The sequence below is a fragment of the Chlorocebus sabaeus genome, chromosome 3, assembly GCF_047675955.1.
Source record: "Chlorocebus sabaeus isolate Y175 chromosome 3, mChlSab1.0.hap1, whole genome shotgun sequence".
In the NCBI taxonomy this organism is placed as follows: domain Eukaryota; kingdom Metazoa; phylum Chordata; class Mammalia; order Primates; family Cercopithecidae; genus Chlorocebus; species Chlorocebus sabaeus.
In genome coordinates, this window is record NC_132906.1 from 57,425,092 (window position 1) to 57,448,106 (window position 23,015).

General features: G+C 36.1%; 1 protein-coding gene across 4 annotated transcripts in view; it reads right to left on the reverse strand.

Moving 5' to 3' along the window:
- TBC1D4 (TBC1 domain family member 4) overlaps positions 1–23,015 on the reverse strand; it is a 208,820-nt gene that overhangs the window by 22,707 nt on the left and 163,098 nt on the right. For all 4 annotated transcript variants that reach the window (XM_038007739.2, XM_073014394.1, XM_073014393.1 and 1 more), the window contains exons 9-12: positions 21,245–21,319; positions 19,709–19,935; positions 5,566–5,726; positions 2,802–3,011 (exon numbers count right to left, since the gene is read on the reverse strand). In XM_038007739.2, coding sequence (XP_037863667.2) covers positions 2,802–3,011; positions 5,566–5,726; positions 19,709–19,935; positions 21,245–21,319 — 673 coding nt within the window. The remainder of the gene's footprint in view (positions 1–2,801; positions 3,012–5,565; positions 5,727–19,708; positions 19,936–21,244; positions 21,320–23,015) is intronic.

Here is a 23,015-nt window from a genome sequence, read left to right on the forward strand (position 1 = left end):
CTACACTTGGCTAACTTGACAAACTTTTTTGTAAAGATGGGGTCTCGCTATGTCGCCCAGGCTGGTCTTAAACTCCTGGCCTCAAGCAATCCTCCTACCTCAGCCTCCCAAAGAACAGGTGTGAGCCACTGTGCCCAGTTCTCCTGTGTTCATTTGTAATAAACTTAAAAAGGAAAATCCCTTTCACTGAAGTTAACACTAATTCTATTTTTTAAATAATAAATAATTATCTCTAATTTGATGGTCGAACATACATGCCCAGAGCTCATTAAAATAAATGTCTATAAAAGCAACCAGTATCTTGATTTGGTCTTTATCATGAAAAATGCATTTGAAAAGAGAAGGAAGAGCGGACACAAGAGTATACTTCTTCTCTTCATTAGGATCACGGTGGACAGGAACGTCTCAGAGCAATCTGTATTCACGCATGCTCACAGCGCTTGGCCACCTTACCTCCTGCAACACAAATCTTTGTCATGCATCCCAAGTCCTCGACAGCACAAAAACAACAGCAGAATGAAAGTTACTCTTTACTTAGTGTGTTTGAAACCATTTCAAAAGACTTAAAATATCTTATAACAAACTGTTATTCAAGCAAGGCAGTAAAAATTCTTACTTAAAAGTCCAGACATAATCTAAAGATAAGTCGCAGTACAAAACTATTCCTTCCGGATACCATAGATGGCTTTCTAACACGGTTTAGCTTGGCTGTTTGGCTATTTGCCTTATATTTCTCTGATAACCAAATAATTTTTTTTAAAGTGTGGGTTTATTAGGGCTAAAAACAAATATACTCCTATATATAACTTTACTAATTATTTTCTTCACTATGGACAAAACTTACTTCCTTAGAGTTTTTCTCTAATCTTCTCTAGATTATTGTTCATTTAAAATAATCATAAGAATCTGCTTATGTACCAGCAGCACACCCTGAGGATAAAATGGTGAATCGGGACAGTTAATATCTACCCTTAACTGTTTAGAAAAGACTAAAGAACTATCAAGAAATAATTATCCATTGGTTAGAATTTTCATAGTTTAAACTATTTTTTATCTCTGTTACGTTGGCTGAGAAACAGAACCGATAAAGGTTTCTGAGAATGTATTCTAAATGTCACCTCCTTTCTTACCCTGTAAAATCAGAGAATATAACTGACCTCAGAATACACATGCAGCCATTTATGTAAAACATTCCATTTCCTTATATTTACATAGCTGAGAAATACTGTGGGGTGCTGGGGAAAGCCCGAGAACCACGATGAATAAACCTGAGTTCTGGTACTTGCTCTGCCAACATGTCACTATTTGACCTTAGGTTAATTCCCTCCCTTCCCCGAGCCAGTCACTACTGCTGTAGAATGAAGAATCTAGCTAAGTAATCTCTAAGACTATTTCTATTTCAAATAGTCTATGATTCTGAAACTATCCTTTGATATTTAATATCAGATTTTATTTGTACATACTCCCAAGTGAAATATAGTTTCATGCATTAAATTTTTTGAAGGAATGATGACCATCTTCTTTTTTTCAACCTATTTTCCTGAGTTAGTTCAAATATAACCACTTGCTTACAATTAAGAATTCAATTTCTTTTGAAACCTGTGAAACCTCAAGTGAGCAGACCATTTATCGCACTGAACTTTTAAAATTATGCTAATGACAATTAATAGCGTCTTTAATTTTAAAGAAAAGAGGATATATTTCCAAAGGATATTTAAAATCCTATGTACTTTTCACTCCGCCAACAGCAGTTTTTAAAAATGTGCTCTTGCAAACTACATATTGTTAAAATAAAAAATTGAATTGCATCATAGGTGTAGTAACAGGAATTTTAAGGTAAATGATAAACTCAGCAATGTGGAATACCTGCACTAACAAAGCTTTAGGAAAGACAACAAAATAAAAGCAAGTGAGAGAAATACTTAAATTATACTTGTGCCAATAATCTTAAAGGTCAAACGGACCACTTAGGTTAAGTGTTTCATTTTACAAGTGTAAAAATGAGGCCCCTTCAGGTTAAGTGATTTTCCCAAAAGAATGAAATGTATACATTTTTTGGATTTCTTAGCATCTCCTTATATGTGGTTCTATCAGTACTGGAGTAAATTACATCATTCTTTCAAAGGCTGAAAAACACATTCCAAAGCATTTGGTAATCATAAACTTAGCAATAAACCACCACAAACAGTACAAAATCTATTATAAATTATTTGATTATAAATATAATAACTTGAATATAATTTTGTTAAATAGAAAATTTACAAAGCATTAACAAAAAATAGGAACAGATTTGGCTTGATAACAGATAATTACAATTAAATATTTAAATTGAATACAATGTAAGTAGAATTTATTTGAAGTAGGCATATTTCTCCCATTATGAATGTAATTAACCTGAAACTTGAAAATCACATTCAAAGAAAAAATGTACTTTCTCATATTTAAGGATTTTTTAGAAGTGACACTAAGATAATAAACTTTCAGACACATCAAATATATTGATTCCATATTATCTACATTCTATTTTACCTAAATATACTCAAAGGGTTTCTTATGTCTTAAATCTATTTAAAATACAAACCCATTTAAAACAAAACCACAAATATCTTAAGCTGACTTTTCCCATGTTATAACCACCTCACAAAATGGAAATCAACAATTACAATCAGCAGATATTCTTCTTAAAGTGTGCATACAGTCCAAAACTGAGTGCAGATGGCATGTATGGGAAGAGAAAGGTAGGTTTAACCTACACCCTTCAATCATAGCATCATAGCATTTAATCTGTTAGAATGGCTAACCTTCAAGTTTCTGGTTTTCTTTTTCCATTCGAAGCAACAAGATTTGTTGGTGTATAGCTTTTCTCCACAAGCTCCTCAGTTCTTTTGATTTCTTTCTTTCTTCAATCTTTTCTGGGTCATCCTCCCCAGACAGGAATATAACCAGTGGTTCCTCCTCCATGGTTGGAGAGAGAGGGGACAGTGGCAGCAGCTCGTTCCTGTCCAATCCATCTGCCGAGAAGAACACAGTGAGAGGCATTCCTTAGCAGTAACCTAGACTACACAAGTTTCTGTAGAATTCACATTCTCATCTGATCTTCTACACTTAAAAATGTCACAAAGCTGCTTTCCCCGTAACTTAGTTTCTGGAGCTAATATTTAAGCGAATTCATTAGACTGAATTCCCCTTCTAGATTTCCCTGTCATGATGAAACAAAAGCATAGGTCATTTCACCACTTCTTCTTTCTACCCAGAGAGCTCTGTAAAATAGGTGCCCCCAAACTAACTGGCCTCTCCTGAGTCCAACACTTCTGCAATTTACTTACGTATATTCTCTGGCTGTGAGGAACAAGCAAATTAAGTGGCTAGGGATCAGTGATCTCCAAAGGTCTACATCGATCATCAGAATCCATCAGAAGCAGAGCCAGTGAGCAATGCTGGGTCTCTCCTGGCTGAGCACAGTACTCCGTCTGCTCACTCCTCCTGCAACACCTTTTTCTTTTTCTTTTTCAACTTTTATTTTAGGTTCAAGGGGTCCATGTGCAGGTTTGCTACATGGGGAAATTATGTGACTCTGGGGTACGATGTACAAATGACTTCACCACTCAGGTAGTAAGCACAGTACCTGAGAGGTAGTTTTCAATCCTCATCCTCCCACCCTCCACCCTCAAGGGGGTCCCAGTGTCTAATGTTCCCTTCTTTGTTTCTATGTGTACTCATTGTTTAACTCCCACTTATAAGTGAGAACATGCAGTATTTGGTTTTCTACTCCGGTGTTAATTCTTAGGATAATGGCCTCCAGCTACATCCATGTTGCTCCAAAGGACATGATTTCATTCTTTTTCATGGCTGTGCAGCATTCCATGTGCAACACTCCCATAACAGGTGACTTTCTCTCCCTTCCTACTGCCAATGATTTTCCTATTAACAACCATAATCACATCTCTTAAAACATTTCAATGGTTGCTTATATCCCAAGAACAAATTGGGACTAACATTTAAGTCCCTTCAGATTCTGGTCTCCACTCAGATTTCTAGTATCATATATCAATCTCCCATTCTTTGCATCCATCATGCTGAATTTCTCATGATTCTCTGATCTGAAAAGTTCACTCAAATGACTCCAGAGCTTCGTCATTCCTTCTTTCTAAAGCACGGTTCTTCAGCAATGAGTTTAAATAAATGTCTCATGTTCTGTGAAGCTTTTTCTGACCATCTCAGGCAGAGTTAACTTCATCTTTATTAATACCAGTTGTTTCCTTCTATTTTTGTTTTTATTCATTGACCTCTGCCTTTACTTTTATTATTTACTTCCATATGTTTTCCTGTTGTTGTTTTAAAATTTTAATACCTGGCTCAAACTAGCTTTTTGAGTTGAACACTCAGTATAACTAATTTTTGGCATTCTTGATTTTATATAAACATATTCATGGCTTTTAACGGCTCCCTAAATCCATTTTAATAGGTAAGACTCTAATCATCGAATTTTCTTCCTACTAGCTTCCAAGAGTAGTTTTCTATTCCCAAACACATGTCATTCTACTTGTCTTCTAATCCTTGATTTCTTTCTTTTTTTGGCATTGTGGTCAGATAATATTTGTGTAAACGATTATGGTTATCTGAATTTCAAAATGATTTACTTAAAAATCTTTGTGGACAGGTACATAATTACATTTTATGAATGTTCCAAGTGTGCTAAAAATTAGTGAGTTTTCTCTATAGGAAGCAAAGTTCTGTATAAATATTAAGTCAAGCTTATTTATTTGTGTTACTCAAATACTATTTATGTTTAATTTCTAAAGATGAATATGTTAAAATCTCCCATGGGAGCTATTAATTTAGTGATTTCACTCCAGAATTCTTTTAGGTGTTATTTTCTAGCTCTCAAAATTACATCATTATGTATGTTCTCATGATTGTTCTATCTTTTTGTTTACTATTACATGTGCTTTGCCTCTTTGGATGCTTTGGCTTTAATTTAATAAGTCAATTACTCAAAAAGAGCTGCCTGTGCTCTCTTTTGCTTAGTATTTGCCTAGTGTATTGTATACATTCCTTTATTGCTCAATATTTCTACATCAGTTTGTTTTATGTGTGGCTCTTATAAAAGGCTATGTTGCTTTTCTAATAGAAAGATCTTTGGAAGCTGAGGCAAGATGATTGCTTGGGCCCAGGAGTTCAAGGCTACAGTGAGCTATGATTACACTGCTGCAACCCTAGCCTGGGCAACAGAGCAAGGCCTGATCTCTGGGGCAAAAAAAGAAAAGAAAAGAAAGAAAAAGGACACATGACTTCTTTCCTAGCACTATCATAGTTCCCTCTACCTTGTGGAGTAGGCCCAAGTACAGGTTTTTGGAAACTTTCTCACTCATTCATTCATTCAACCATCAGGTATTGACTGTCTAATGTTTTCTAATGGTACCTGAAAGAGAAACCACTGTGTCACATACAGAAAGTTATTTCTACACTGTCATCACTTAAATCTCTTTATACACAGCATTTGCATTCCATTAGCCAATTTCTGACACTTATAGGGGTGAATTCCTTGGGAAGCACCACACAGACCTTGCTGCTGCATTGCTGAGGATGATTTGTTCATGGGAGAAGCAACCCTGAGGAAAATGCGCTGCCGCCAGGAGATCCGGCGAGGAGTGACAGAGGTTCCTCCCACACTTAGGGACTCATTGCTGCAGGTAGACGAGGTCCTTTTCCTCCCTTCTCCATCACTGTTGAAAGCAAATAAACATACTACTTGTAAGGAGAGCTGCACATCATGGCACTTTACAACCAACTGGTAGCACAAGCCATTCACAAGTTCCATCACGGGCAAGCACAAGCCACAGGCAACATGGAGCAATGCGTCACCAGGCACACTAGTCACCCAGGCCACCACATCCTGGGGAAACAGCAATCTAGGCCACAGCCCAGTCAAGAGAAGCTCCCCTGTTTCTACTCATTCCTTAGCAGCCAACCAGTCCTAGTTCTAATCTGAGGAACAGAAGCACTTATAAGGAGGAATACAGGTTGCTTAAGTCATGAACTCATGCTTTGCTAAGGAAATAACATGAATAGCTTATTCAAAACAAGGTAAATATTCCATAAAAGGCTCACAAAGTGCTTTTGTTAGAGCTCTTATAGAACATGTCAATAAAGACTGTTTCTAATTGCCTATGACTGCTAAGATCTGTCTCTGAATTGTCAGCCACCAATAGTTGGATCATGGCAGAAGATAATCTGAATATAGGCAGAACAGTCAACCTTGGGATTATTGCTAGGTGATATACTAAGAAAAAACTGGGGTCAAATAAGATTGGATGGCTAAGTTAAAAAATAGATCTTTTAAATTTTTATTGACTTATTCATTTTGTGAGATAAGGTCTCATTTTTTCACCCAGGCTGGAATGCAGTGGCACAACCACAGCTCATTGCAGTCTCCACCTCCTGGGCTCCAGAGATCCTCCTGCCTCAGCCTCCCGAGTAGCTGGGACTACAGGTGCATACCATCACACCTGGCTATTTGTTTTAAAAAATCGTCATAGAGACAGGATCCCACTGTGCTGCCCACTCTGGTCTCCAACTCCTGCGCTCAAGCAATTCTCCTGTCTCAGCTCCCAAAATGTTGGGATTAGAGACATGAGGCACCACACCCAGCCTGTTAAAAAGTGTTAACAGATTTCTTTATAGCAGTACTTGTTAGAGACCGTTAATACACTGGCATGCATTGTACCTCTCCAACAGGGAAACAGTGTATAGAAATTCCCCAACTTATTGAAATTGACTCTAGAATCACCTCCCTCAATTTTTTTGGGGGGGGGGGCAGGGAGGAGTGTCACGTCATTCTATATTAGTGCATAGGGAAATGCTCCTCTACTGTAAACATTTCATTTCCTAGAAAACACCACTTTGAGTTATGATGGCCTATCTGCAAAAAAAGGTCAGTATGACTCAAAATTATTTTTGAGATCAACTATGTTTGCTGCTGGAAGACCTCACAATAATTGGTGCTGTTAGTGGCAGGGATATCTTACATTTTTAAGTTTCACAGTCTAAATTTGCCTGAGAGAACGATGAGGATACCAATATTTACAGGTGATGATACCAACAAATGAAGGTATAAGACTTCTGATGGAATCAAAAAGGTCAGTGCTGAGGTCAGAAACAAAGCTCAGCTAGAACAGCCACCCTCAGATACTCAAAGGAACTCCATAGTGTTGAGGCAATTAATAGTGAGAAGAGCAATTCAGCAACTGCCTATCGTATCTTTATTTACTCAGTCAATTCAGTTAGTTCTAGTCTGGATCTGTGTTATGGAAACATTACTTCTGGACTGACTAAATTAAAGTTAAAAAAAGACTTCTGAGCTGCTGTGCAGACAGTAAGTATTATGATGTGATATTTTAGAAAGTACAGTACTTGATACATATATCTCAATATAGTCAAACTCTGGTTATTATATATCTTGGATAACATTATAACCCTAATATGTGTCCATTGTTCAAAATTCCTGAGGCAGTGGCCAGGAGCTGTGGCTCACCATCTGTAAACCCAGCACTTTGGGTGGCCGAGGTAGGCGGATCACCTGAGGTCAGGAGTTCAAGAGCAGCATGGCCAACATGGTGAAAACCTGTCTCGACCAAAAATACAAAAAAAAAAAAAAAACTTAGCTGGCCATGGTGGCGGGCGCCTGTAATCCCAGCTACCTGGGAGGTACGAGGTTCTCTTGAACCCAGGAGGCAGAGGTTGCAGTGAGCCGAGAATGCGCCACTGCACTTCAGCCTAGGCAACAGAGCAAGACTCCATCTTAAAATAAAATTATAACTAAAAAAATTTTTTTAAAAAACTCCCTGGGGCTGGGCACAGTAGCTCACACCTGTAATTCTAGCACTTTGGGAGGCCGACGCAGGTGGATCACTTGAAGTCAGAAGTTCGAGACCAGCCTGGCCAACATGGCAAAATCCTGTCTCTACTGAAAATACAAAAATTAGCCAGGTGCGGTAGTGCACGCCTGTAATCCCAGCTACTCAGGAGACTGAGGTGGGAGAACTGCTTGAACCCAGGAGGCAGAGGTTGCAGTGGGCCGAGATCATGTCACTGCACTCCTGCCTGAGCAACAGGGCAAGACTCTGTCTCACAAAACAAAACAAAACCAAAAAAAAAAAAAAAAAAAATTCCTGAAATATTGAATATATATATTTTCTTTTACTTGCACTTTGGAAAACATTAATGCAAGTATTTCCCTTTTAAAAATATGATTCGAATGTTCTATATATAATAGTGACAACCCAATAAATACTGTTGAAGTATTCATTATCTTCATTTTTGTAACACGATCTTGCTGGCAGTTATTTGCTAAATGCCCAGTTCATAGGTATATTTCTAGCTTCTAGTGTAGTAATGGGCAAATAATAAGCACTCAAAAATATCTACTGAATAAATTAATATTTTCTAAAACTAAATGACATATTAACTCTGAAGGTTAAGTGAAACAGACAAAAATATTGGCTAGGCTAACATGTCAGGAATAAATAAAAGATCTACCTTCTTAAAACCCTTTATTGGGAGTCAAGTCCTAATAGCTTTGTTTTTCTAAAGTGTGTTCTGAACTGTTGATGGCACTGGTAGGTATTGACCATGACAATGATGCTGTTAATAAACAACAAAAAGCATATTTTTTCTAGTAAGTGTTATTCCTTTCCTATATAAAGGCATCTAATTTATAATTTAAGCTTTGAAAGCTAAATGAAATACTTATTTAAAAGCACTATTTCAATGCTCCAACAGGGCAAAAGATCAACAAATATTAATTTATCTTGACTTTTTTAGTGCTCTAACAAACCAGAGTTGACCAAATCAAAGGATTCTGAAATGTTTATATTTTAATGCTGAAATTAATACAGCTTGTAAGAATCACCTTCCAATTCACTGCAATGACATATCAAGTGTTTAGAAGGTACTAAAAATAAAACTGAGCTGCACCCATATCAGTTTCATGATTGTCTATAAAATACAAAGTTTGGGGGGGCAGTATGTTATAAAAGAGGTGCATACAGTATTCACGTTAGCCCACTGATACATATTCAGAAAGTTCATAAACCTAAAATTTTAAATCCCATAATATGAATAAACTGCCCAATGACATATTTTTCTCCCATGTCTGGAATTTAATGACTAGTTATAAGCCAAAAAATTAGCAGTAAAAATAAAAGATAATAATATACTGAAAAGAACTTACAGAACAAACCATTGACCCTTTATCTTGTACTAAAAATCGACATCTTGAAAATGCAGTTGGTTGCTGAGAAAAGGCAAAAGCAGCTCTGCTTTTAATAAGAGAAGATCTGTATTCAGAAGTCAAGTTCCCAATAAACATTTAAGCAGTCAGTGCAATTATGCAACTTATAACAGTTTCCTGTTTGATTTACATTTAGTCAGCAATCTGACATTCTTAAGGTGGCAACTGCAAGAATCAAAACCAAATGAAACACTGCATCAAAATTCCTATAACCCAACTTGGAAACTACACTGGGATGGGGGTGGGGGGAGTTTATTTCTTTTGGTTTGTTTGTTTTTTATTACAATATTAGTTATCATATTGACTTTTCCTTTAATTAAACTTAGATAAGAAAGCATAATGTCTACTTTTTGAGTAAAAATAAAAACAAAACAACACGCAGTGTTTACTGTAATAATAATAATGCTAAGACTCTCAGCATATACTTCATGCCAGGTATCGATTATTCTAAACATTTTATAAATAGGAATTAATTTCATCCTTACAGCAACCTTACAAGGTAGGTGTCATTACTACTTCCATTTTTAGTGACAATACTAAAGTAGAAAGAGGCTCAGTAACTTGCCCACAGTTACACAGATAATAAAGTGAAGGAGCCAGGATGCAAACCTAGGTGGTCCAGAATACAGACATTAGGCACTGCAGCTTATCCTGCCAGCATAAATACTCTGCATTAGTTCTGAACAAAGCTCTATAGGACCACAAAAACAAAGCTGTTGGGATCCCCAGGATCCTCTGCATTTCTGGTGAAAAATTAAGTCTCCAATTAGCACTAAGCCTCTGTGTTGGGTACTTCTCTGTCCATTTTTTAATGGATTAATTTTATATCAACAGAGAAATAACTTCAGAGTACTATCAGGTGCTCGCTTATGTAAATGTCTCACTTCCTTTTCTTTGCTTTGAAATAATTACATTCCAAAATGTATATACTTTTAACTGTAAATAGAAGGACCAAATAAAAAAACACCTTAATACAGTTGAATATACAGACACTGGCATCTTAATCATCTTTACATGTTTAAAATCATGAAGCAAATTATAACCATTCCCTTATGTTTCCATAGAATCTTTTTCCTTCTTCTTTTGTATTTTGGAATCTAAACACGTGTATTATAAAACTGCTTCCCAAGACACATATTCAGGAAAAGTATTCTGTGCCAGCATTACCTCTATCAGAAATTCACAAAGTTAAAAATGAGTAGCTAGGAAGGAAATATAACTTGGAGAACTTCCACCCATTTTTGACTGGTATATTGTATATATACTCCCTCTTACCACTCACCAATTAATTAAGAACTACAATTTGTGAACATAAATTAAGCCTTTATATGGAGAGAAAAATCCCATATTACATATATTCCCCAATATAGGGTAGGAAGGCTATTTCTAAGTCCTTTGTATATAGCATCCATCAAATGCTATAATATGAACTTGTCAAAGCTTCAAGATAGTCTTTTAACATATCCTTGAACAAGCAGTTATAGCCTTCACCAGATCAACTCTTAAATTAACATCATACTTCTTATTTTAACACAGAATTGTAACGCCTACTTGCCTGCTTTAAAAGAATTCATTGACTATTGTGCAGAATGGAGGTGCTCTAATGACCACTCACAGAGACTCAACTTTAAGGAGGATGTAGTCGTATTTTACTTCCTGCCAGGGCAACGTACATACACTTTGCACAAAGGTAAACTCTTCTGTCAGGACCAGTCTCACAAAGGCGGTGTTCTGCTGAGCAGCAACCTGCCTCCTGTCCCCCAACCCTCTGGCACCCAGGTGAAACTCCCAGTATCTGCAATTCAGTCTGAATGACACAGCAAGACTCTATCTCTAAAGTCCAAATAAATGACTAAACAATGGCTAAATCTATATCTAAATCACCATGAATTACAACATAAGACAGATATCAAAACTTGATTAGTGTGATAGCAACTAGTCAACCGAAAGCTGAAAAACCTTTCTCTTTGTAAGCCTTAAGAAATGCTAAGTAAAACAACATAGAAATGAAACCATATTTTTTCTACAGGATCCACACTACAATTTAACTCATAATTGTATCAGGTACACTAACAGTTTATATAGGTTCTGGCTTTCAACTGCATACACATCTGTTATCCTATGGAAAATATTTACTAATTAAATAAAATTGAGATTAAACTATTCTAGTGGAAATCAATACATAGTATTTGACCTATGAGTCAAAAGAGATAGTCAGTGGAACAACGTGTAGATAAAAGGAGGAGAAAAAAAAAAAAGTTTTATTTCCTAAACTCGACACACTGCAGATTTTAAGAAAATAAGTTCAGTACATTGGAATTTAAAACACATCTGGGTATCTCATATGTTTATTTATATCCTTATGACCCAAGCTGAAAAAAAATCAAGCAAAATATAAAAGCTCTTTGGAGTTCAAGCTAACCACATGTAAAATAAGGAAATCGTAGGCTAGATTATCTCTCAAGTAATAGACGGACTTAATTCCATACCTGTAGCAAAACATAAAGGACACAAGGCAGAACTAACATTTCCATTAGGCTTTTTTTTTTTTTTTTTTTTTTTTTGAGGCGGAGTCTTGCTCTGTCGCCCAGGCTGGAGTGCAGTGGCACTATCTCGGCTCACTGCAAGCTCCGCCTCCTGGGTTCACGTCATTCTCCTGCCTCAGCCTCCAGAGTAGCTGGGACTACAGGCACCCGCCACCACGCCCGGCTAATTTTTTTGTATTTTTAGTAGAGATGGGGTTTCACTGTGTTAGCCAGGATGGTCTCGATCTCCTGACCTCGTGATCCACCCATCTCGGCCTCCCAAAGTGCTGGGATTACAGGCTTGAGCCACCGCGCCCAGCCCTCCATTAGGCTTTTAAGAATAGGTAAGAAGTATTATCTAAATGGTCTTACACCTAACCACAACTGAGATTTGCCAATTACAAGTCTCAAAAAAGTCACTTTTTAATCTAATCATTGTTGCCAAAATAATTTTCTGAGGGTTTTTTCTCCTTGAACATCTCATTCTAGCACAACACTTAACATTTTCACTTTAGCTACAAAGAAATCTAAATAGTGGCCCCAAATAGGAAGATGGGCATGTATCTTTTTCACTGGACTCATGATAAGAGCAACATATAGAACGGGAATAAAGCAGAGGACAGTTATTTGTAATGGTTGTTAGCAGTGATTCTGGATGTTTACCACAGAAAAAGCCTGTGAGTCAAGAGATGTCAACACAGATGTGGTCACACTTCCATAATAAGGAACTAGGTGTTTCCTGTGTCCAGACAAATGGGAGATCTGAACGGCTTTAGCAGTGTCTCAAAGCGACTAAGGTGACAGGAATTTAGGTGAACAGAAATAGATGAAGAGTCTTCTTCAGTTGAAAGGCAGATTCAATTTTGTGAGTATGTTTCTTTTAGGATGCTCATTTCTGCATCTTCTTGGCATTTGGAATAAAGTCCACTTAGGTATATATGTACACCCTAACTAGCAAATTCACTTCTATTAATTTAAAATTAAAATTAGGCTTTGGTTGAAGGCCACAGCACAGCTCTAAGGAAATTTCAGCATGGAATAGAGTAGAAACAGGATTTCTGTTTGCAATCAACATTTTACATGGTAATTCACGTTCTGATTACAGCAAGGGTCACATTTTCCCTACTATGTAGACCTCAGAGCACTCAGAACGATGGCATGCATTCAGGAGACAAACAAAACTGCTTTTGAAACTAATGATGATGTGCAGTTGGAAGAATCTGTGAATTTTTTTAAATAAAAATATTTAGACCTCCAATCACCTTGATTCTGAAGCAGTGTCTTGTCTGGCACAACAGGAAAACAAGGAATGGAATTAGCACACACAAAGAGAAATATGTCTAAATCAGGATCCAGAATAAAAGACATTCTCATAAGTCATCAATAAGTCATGGTAAGGTTACTTCAATAATGAACTACAATGAATAATTATACTATTTTTTTCACTGAATACAAGAGAAACAAAGAACAAAAACTATACCACAAAGTACTTCATCATCAAAGATTTTATTTTCTCATTGAAAAGGTTTATAAGTAAATAGAAGTAATATCTATCATTTACCTTTTTTTGACTGTCATTTACTTCTGAGCAATAAATTTCAACATAAATAAATATTTAAGCACAGCCTTAAAACCTGAGAAGCAATTGTAAAAAGTAACAAATATGCCTGTGATAATATTTAATAAACAGATGTTATAAAAATATACCATATCATATAAATTAAAGTTTACTAAACAATGAAATAACATTAAATTTTGAAAAATTAATTCAAAGTGAGGTAAAACAAAAAATACACACATTCCCTCTCCTCTATCATTTCAGTTATGTGCAAGTAAATCCACTAACCAACTATTAAAAAGATCTTGGCTCCTTTTTCTCAGCCTGCTTAAAAACAGTAACCTAACATGTTTTCAATAATTCAGGATCGTGGTCCTGGAAAAGGATGCCTAATCTGAATTTAAAATTTCAAATTAACGTGCTTTTAAAAAAGTAATAGTAGGCCGGGCGCGGTGGCTCACACCTGTAATCCCAGCACTTTGGGAGGCCGAGGCGGGCGGATCACGAGGTCAGATCGAGACCATGCCGGCTAACATGGTGAAACCCCGTCTCTACTAAAAATTTAAAAAAAACCACGTAGCCAGGCATGGTGGCGCGTGCCTGTAGTCCCAGCTACTCCGGAGGCTAAGGCAGGAGAATGGCGTGAACCCGGGAGGCGGAGCTTGCAGGGAGCCAAGATCGCGCCACTGCACTCCAGCCTGGCGACAGAGCGAGCCTCTGTCTCAAAAAAAAAAAAAAAAAGTAATAGTATTGTTAGCCTATCTCCTACCCTACCATAGTCTCTACTTGACAATGCATATTTAGAGATCCATTTTATGCAACTAATAAGATATTAAGTACTCAAGTGACAAGAAAATTATAACTGATCATGCTACAACCTTCTCCCCTCACTATTCTGAATAGTTTCAGATATCATGGTAATTACGTGTACATGATAGTCTCTCTAAACCAAGTGATAATGAGAATGTAGAGTTCAGGAACCACAAGGTTTCAGAAACCATGCTCTAGAATTGAATACCCTTTTTCTTAGGAAATACACCCTAAAGTACTAAGAATAAAGGAGCACGATGCATGCAACTTATTCACAAACGGCTTAGAATGAGGAAATATAGATGTGCATATATATGTATGTATATATATGTAAATGGACCAAAAATTATAAAACAAATGTAGCAAAATATAAAAACTTGATTAACCTGGATAAATGGTTTAACAGGAATCCTCCGCAATATTTCTGCAACGTTAGTATAAATTTGAAATTATTTCAAAATACAAATTTAAAACTCTCCAAGCTTCTAACTTGTACAATTATGTTGAAGTGACTTACTGGTTGAGATAAACCTATTAAGAGAACATTTTGTCCAACAATTTTACTACTGTGTAGATATTCATTAATAATGCATATGTAGGGTTGGACGCAGTGGCTCACGCCTGTAATCCCAGCACTTTGGGAGGCCGAGGCGGGTGGATCATGAAGGCAAGAGATCGAGACCATCCTGCCTAACATGGTGAAACCCCGTCTCTACTAAAAATACAAAAAAATTAGCCGGGCATGGTGGCGGGCGCCTGTAGTCCCAGCTACTCAGGAGGCTGAGGCAGGAGAATGGCGTGAACCCGGAAGGTGGAGCTTGCAGTGAGCCGAAATTGCGCTATTGCACTGCAGCCTGGGCGATGGGGCAAGACTCCATCTCAAATAATAATAATAATAATAATAATAATAATGCATATGTAGGTACATTAAAGACATGTATAATAATAGTGAAGACAGGACTCTTTTTGAAGTCAAAAACCTAGAAACAACCCATACGTCTATTCACAAGAGAATGGAAAAATTCAGATATATTAAATGGAATACTATATAGCAATAAAATGAATGAAGTAAAATGCTCATTAAAACAGGAATAAATCTCACAAACGAATGTCAGTGAAAGATGCGAGATAAAAGAATATAGGCTGTATCATTCTATTTATGTAAAGTTCAAAACCAAGCACCACTAATCTAGGATGTCTGAGGTCAGCATGGGGATGGTGATTAGATGGGGGACATGGGAGGAGCTGCACACATGCTGCTAGCATTCCATTTATTGACCGGGGTGAAGGAGAAATAGAGGTGTTCACTCTGCGATAATCTACTGAGCTGTGTGCTTTTAAATTGGTGTCCTTTTCTGGGAAAACAATTTTTTTAAGTATAATTTTGGCCTATTGATTTTATGCTATCAAACTTACAAAATGTAGAAAACGGTACAAAAAGTACTCTCTGGTTTTTAGAACTGCACATAGCCAAGAAAACATTAAAACATACAGAAAACAATAATTTTTAATGATCTTAGAAATTTAAAAGTTTGCCATATATTTCAATACAGCACTTAAAATAACACAGCTACAAACAGGTGAAATTTTTCAACCCAAAACTAATGTATATTTGCCCTCTGACTTCAATATCCTTCTATTAGAATGAGGCATAGAGGGCTTTGGGAAGCTATTTGCAAAAATTATACATACAGCTAAGCAGGAACTCCTGAAAGCAAATGAATAATCTTACATTAAACAATATGAATAATCTTTATAGACAGAAGCCACCACTTCTGTGCTTTACATCCTAGTTACAGTTAACCTTTGATCTTCTTAATGGGTACTGCTAATCGTCACTTTCAGGCATGGTTCTCTCAGGAAGGAAACTGGGATTCTCCACATGCTCAGTTTAACCAACAGAATAAGAAAACGCAAATAGGTTTGGTTGAAAGTGTTGTATTCTTGTTAGTAGGCAGTATTATAGAGATAATGCAAACTGATATCTTCATGTATATTCTTGGTTCTCTAAACTCGTTTCATATTCTATGTATCTTATAGTAGTTTTGTGGCTATATCCCTTGAAATTTCTTCCATAAGGTTGTGCCCGAAAGCACTCTAAATTCTTCACATATTTTCTTCACTATAAATCAAATTCAATGTTTGAACATGACTTTGTACTAATTCAGAGGAAAGTTCAGGATCAAAATTATATTAATCCAGTATTAGTTAACTTTCTTAAAGTGAAAAAAAAGGCACACATGGACAAAAGATCCTCAGGAATAATTCAAGGATTAGTCTAACTTAACTAGTGACTGAGTGCTACCTAGTTATATGTTAACTTTTAGTACATCCTATGTCTAACAGAAATAGGCCAAAAGAATATCCAAGAAGATGTTAATGGCACACAGGCTAGTGGATAACATGTATTCCTCTTCTGACTACAAGAATTGCCAATCATCAGACAACAAGAAAAAAACCAAATATCCATCAGCAAAGAGTGGATAAACTATAATGTATGAAATGGAATACTATACAGCAATAAAAGTGAATAAGTCAAGCTATACACAAAAATAGGAACGAATCTCACAAACATCTGCATCACCAACAAATTTAGAAAGGTTCCCGACTAAGTCCACTACTTTCTAGAGGTTGCAGCACCCCACTAAGAATTTGAGTGATCAATATTATTGCATGTACAATTTTAATTTTTTTTAAAAAAGTAATTCTCCAAAAATCACTACATCTAATTTTGTGTTACTAAAAGAACAAGCAGTAAGATTTAACAGGCTATGCCTTTTCCATACTGAAGATAAAAACAAAACAAAATAGAATGTTCACAAGATTCAAGAAGTCCTTACAGATCCCTCATGCTATCTGAGAGTTGCTATCAACATGATCTTGTAACCATTGTGTGATTTATATTGAGATCCAGAAAAGTCTGTCATTGAAAAATCAAAGAAATGCCTACGAAATATTCTATATACTTAAAAATAAAGATATTATTGTATCTATCAGTTTAGTACAGTTGTTTCAATCAGTGGCTTTTGGATTCCATTAAATATGTCTAGAAAGGCCAAGAAAAAAAAGGCACGAACAGGGAAGGTTAACTTAGTATATGTTAGCATCAGTTGTGCTAACAATACAAAGCTTAGACTCTGGAGTCTGAGAAAAAGAAACACACAAACGATACAAAAAAACATAATTCAAAAAGATAATAATGTCATCAAAAAGCTTTGAAGCTACTGGTTGAAAAAGTTTTCTTAATAAAATTAATTGTAATTGAAACCAATATATTATTAGAAACAGATTAGAACAAGCACAACACAGGGATGCATAAATGTCACTCCAAAATTCATCAACCACTTTTTAGTAACATATCAGTATATCACTGCAGAAAATTTTGCTTTGCAAACAGAGGACACTGATCTCACCTGATTTCATTTTCATACTGTGGGGACAGTCTACCTGAATTCTGGTAAAAGCTTTTCAGGAAAGAGGGGGCAGTGAAGGAAGGGGCAGAGAAGGAAGTGTGAAGACTTGGAAGACTGGAGGAAGAATTACTCTCCTTGTACATGCGTCGAACTGACGAAAGAGTGCTGAGTACAGAAAATACAGCAAATTTGTCTTAATTTATATTTTGGCAATATCTTCATTCACTATGAAAAAGCATATAAACAGGTTCTTGCTATTAATTTAATCTTTCCTTTCAAGGCTCAGGGCTGGATCTTACATGAGGAAAAAAAAAAAAAAGAAGCATACAGTTCTCTATTTAGATAACTATGACCTAATTTCATTCTTTCACAATTTGAATTCCTTATCTATACAGTATTTCTAAGCATCTGTGTTTGTCTCTAAAAAATTCTTAACAACTTGAGGACAAAAAGTATTTGTTTTCACATGCAAAAGACACTTCAAGGGAAAAAAGTAGGAAAGCACAAATAATTACAGGAAACAAGTTCCAGAAGGAAAGACTGATTATCACTAGTTCAAAGACTTTGACTATTTTAAAGATATAAACCCTTCTAAATATTTAAGAACAACATGTTTGGTTGTTGGAAGTTATCATAATACCTTTGGCTTAACAAACATTAATGTCCGTGTTCTTTCCCGAAGACAGTGGAATTGTGCCACTATGGTTTAATTGAAAGCCCAAAATCTAGAAGATTCTTTGCATAGCAAGCTTTCACAATGACACAGAGAGCATTTTTTATAGTGATAGAAATTGTTTGAACTTATACATTATAAAATGTGGAACTTATACATTATAAAATACATTATAAAACACAGAGAGCATTTTTTATAGTGATAGAAATTGTTTGAACTTATACATTATAAAGATGCTGGAATGCATCTCATATTGCATGGGTAGAAATCATAACTTATACATTATAAAATGTGGAAAACAGAGGGAAGGATTAAGATATTTATAGTCTAAAATGATAGAAGTCTTTAATTCTTGAAAATAATTTTTCCTGGAAAAAAAAGTGTTCTATTGCCTTGAGTAAATATAAATGAAGTGATCATTTAAATATCTTGATATACATATGACTATTTAATATCCTTTACACACACAGAAAAAAATCTGAGAATAATGAATTCTGTTAACTTTATTTTTCTATCATAAAATATCTCATTTTTAAATTTCGAATCATTCAGAAAACAACAATGAAAATAAAACCGTGTCCTTAAAAGAAATGCTGGCAAATTTTGTAACACGTGATATAAAAATTAGCCTTCTCCTTTTACATTGAGTTGTGTTTTTTCTTTTCCTCTCCAACCAGCATCTTTACTTAACCCTATTTTCTGTATCAAATTCATAGGTAAATAAGAGAAACAAAACGAGTTCTAAGATATAAATTTGATCTGTGTTACACAGGAAGAAGAAAATCATTCCAAATTTATCCTCTTTACTGTTTCTCACCAAATATCAAACAACTTTTTCTTAAATTATATTTTAAATACTGTGCAAGATCTTTTCTAAGTGGACACTGCCTGTCAATTATGGTATATGTATTCTTCTTTATAGATATCACTTTATTCTAGATACAATTTAAAACAATTTTCATATTTAGCTTTAATTTATTATGTAACATAATATAGCCAAATATTATCTCATGTATGAAAGTAACTCAGGTGACTTTTAAAACCCTGGTATTTTATTGTAAGCTAACAGGAAGTTCTACTGCTATGCTATTTTCAAATCTGCTGACTTTGTTTCTCTAGAATCATCATCAAGACACTGAGTAACATGTTATCAGCAGGTTTTCAGACAAAACAATTGCATGGTTATCTCGTTTTTTCCATTTTTCTGAAAGGAAAAAAAAAGAGTTTCCACCCCAACGAAATAACTCTTCTTTCTGGGTATGCCTTAACCTTGCCTGTTTCCCCTAGTAAATGAGGTGACTTAAATTGTTTTTATGGTGGTTCTCAAAACTGAAAGTTGACTAGAGCATAAATTCACCATCCACCTTGACTCCAGAGTAATCCAAACTGTGTGCCATGAGAATCTAGGTCTCATCCTGGAGAGAGGGTCAGACTCACCTGCACTGTTCGCTGGAGCTCTGCCTCAGCAGAGGGGAACGCACACCCTGAGCCCTCCCATCCTGCAAATTCAGCTTTCTTTTTGTGCTTGAAGGTGGGTGGCTGAATGTGTGTGCCCGTCTTCGAAACTGCGGGGAGTCAGAATCCTCTTCGGGAAACGTTTGCCAAGCTGAGGACAGTGGGGACGCTGGCGGTGTCCCTGGTGGAGAGTCCCCTGGTGAGTAGTCCTGAAACACAGGCAGAAGGGAGCCCTTTATTTCCCAAGTGGGTCATGGCAGACCTGCCAAAACACAGAGCTCAAAAGTGACAGTGTGCCTCTCCTCCTGAGTCATGACAAAACTGCTTTTTTTCTCCCCCTTTTACTGAATTTATGCCGTAGGCTAATCAGTATCACTACAACCCATTATCTTCTGATAAGCAGCTGTAATCAGTATCACCACAACCCACTTATCTTCGGATAAGCAGCTGTAAGACAGCATCCGTAAAGACAGGCCAGAAAGTGAGAGGGATGACAAAAAAGTGAAAGGTATTCTCTCCCCTGACACTTGGCCACAAAACGCTATAGCTACTGTACTTCTCTCACTGTTGCCAGACAGATGAAAAAAGATCATGACCAAAGAGGGTGGAGTCTGTGTTTCCGTATCTCCTGGCTTCCGTGACATATCAATTGCATGCTTCCTGTACTGCCAAAACAGTATTACAATGCCTAAGTGTCCAAGTCTCATGGCAAAGCCTTCCGGAAAATAAAGTCTGTTAAGTGTCTTCCCTCACTGTGGACGTTTCTATTCAATTACATGTTCCCTGAGGTAAATTTCTTTTAAAACACATGAAAAACAGGAAATGAATGAAAACCGAGCTATGCTGGAATGCATCTCATATTGCATGGGTAGAAATCATAAATCTTTCAATTTAGACAGGTATGCTGTTAAAACTTTCCAGAACAGGCACCACTGTAGAAATATTCAGCTTGATAAACATGGGTTAGTGATAATAGACTCATAGCTGGACTAAGTCCCCACTTCCATCAACAGAAAGTTTAATAGAAATATTTTAATATATTTCCATTTTAAAAAATAGGCTGCATGTGCCTCAGGTGACATACTGCACTATGCAGGAAACAGGAAACCCAACCTACTGAGAGTTGTCTACGAGATAAAGAAGATCCTGATGTTGCAGTTAAAATGATTTTAAAAAATGAGGGGGGAAAGTAACACAGGAAGGGAACAAATAAAATCACTGTACAAGTATATAATTAGTAATCTATGGCTCATTTTTTATAAGGTGTTGGATCAATAGTTGCTCAAATACTGTTGTCCAAAGCACACTATCTCCAAACAATAAAAAGCCTAACAGAGCACAGTTAGCCTGTAAGGGAAAAAGGAACTACATGCTAATGCCTAGAATCTTCTTATTTAAAATAATAAAGTCTCAAATATTTATTTTTTAAAAAGCTATAAAGCATTCATAATAAAATACTGGAGCATGCATATTACCATATCGGTGCTGACTTTGTTAAGCTGTAATTAGTGTAAATACCTTCTCTGAAGCAAGACTGTTGGACCGCTCAAAACTGTCCACACTTCCAAGCCGACCTCTCATTCTGTTAGCTCCCTGAGTGAAAAGAATAAAATTAAGTGCTTCATGTGATTTAAAATTTTACTTCAAAACTATAAAAGGTAGTTCCAGTTGGCCTCTTAATGTTAGCATTAAATTGATCCTTTTGTGGTTCACTTAAATGTGTTGGCTATATGAATAGTTATTATAGCACGGTAAGAACCATTCCTGATCTATTTCCATTATTTCTCAATCAGCCATTAGATAACTAGATACTCAGGCCAAGCTTTTTGAAGTTAGTTTGGTTACAAGATTACACATTATTCACCCATAAGTTCAGTAAGGGCCCCATTAACTCTGTCTCAGATTCAAATATGGAAGATACAGCAAAACAAATGAAAAAAGCTATCTAGAAAATGACTTAATACATACAACCTAGATCAAAACATCATAATTCACATTATAGGATTATAATAAACATCAGTTAAAAACCACATGGAAAAGAAAACCACATTCTAAAATTTAAAGGTTTTGCTTCATTCATTATTCCATAATGCCAAACTATTTCAATAAATCATTTAATTTTGGAAGACTAGATATCAGTCTGCTTCAATATTAGTGAATTGGTTATCGATTGTTTTTCACATAGTCCTTTGATGTGGATTTTATAAATGATCTCAGAAACAGATCTAAGAGATCACCTAAGATCTAAGAGACCTAAGAACCTAAGAGATCATTTTGTCTGTTCCCCCTCTCTTTAAACAGGAAGGGACTGAGGCCAACTGTAGAAGGAAAGAGGATACAAGTCAGGTTGGGAACCTCATCATCTACAAGGTCTCAAAAGACAAAACACAGACTGAGGAGTACCACACAACTCTAGAGCATGTGGCGAAGTTCTAAAAAAGAATGAGTGGAAACACCAGTTAGATCCATGTGACAGAGACCCTGCGAAATTTTTTAACAATGCATAGCATTTGCATAGTACTTTCCAGGCTTCAACTCTGTCTGCAAACATTCTTAGGTTTACTTGGGGGTTGGGGGTAAGAGGGGGTTGAATTTCATTTTAATTTTTAATGAAAGTAATATCAGCACAAAGTTTCCAAAGTGAAACTGTGCTATCAAGTTTATAATGAAAAGTGGTGGTCATCTACCCCCTCTCTCGCACTCTGAATCCCATTCCCCAAAAGCAAACCTTGACATTATTTATATTGATATTTCTGGTATTCAAGCTTATCCAACTGTTCCTTATGCTTTCCATTTTAGAAAATATCTACTGACTTCCTAATTCTGGAAGATGAAACTTTAATATTCTTACTTTATTATATACCCAGTTCCACCACACACACACACACACACACACACACACACACACACCTTTCTTCCCTTCTTCCTTCAATATAGTTACATCATGAATTTTGATTAAATCAGTAGTTTGTGCTTAGATTATTATGACTGCTAACATTGTTTGCAGCTGAGCTACATATTTTACTACGATTATGTTTGATTACACCTCATATCTTGTATATTGTTTTTCATGGAGTTAGTGGCTACTTGAGCAATCACAAATATATTACAAAACTCTCCAACAGTTCACAATATGGTCCAAACATCACCACATAAACCATTAATCTCCCTCTCTCTCTCCCTTCCCCTCCTCCTCCCCCTCCTTTTTTTTTTTTTTTTTTTAAAGCAACCATTATGGAGACCTCTGTGTTTCTGCCCCAATCTGGACTGGACGTGTTACAATGTAGGC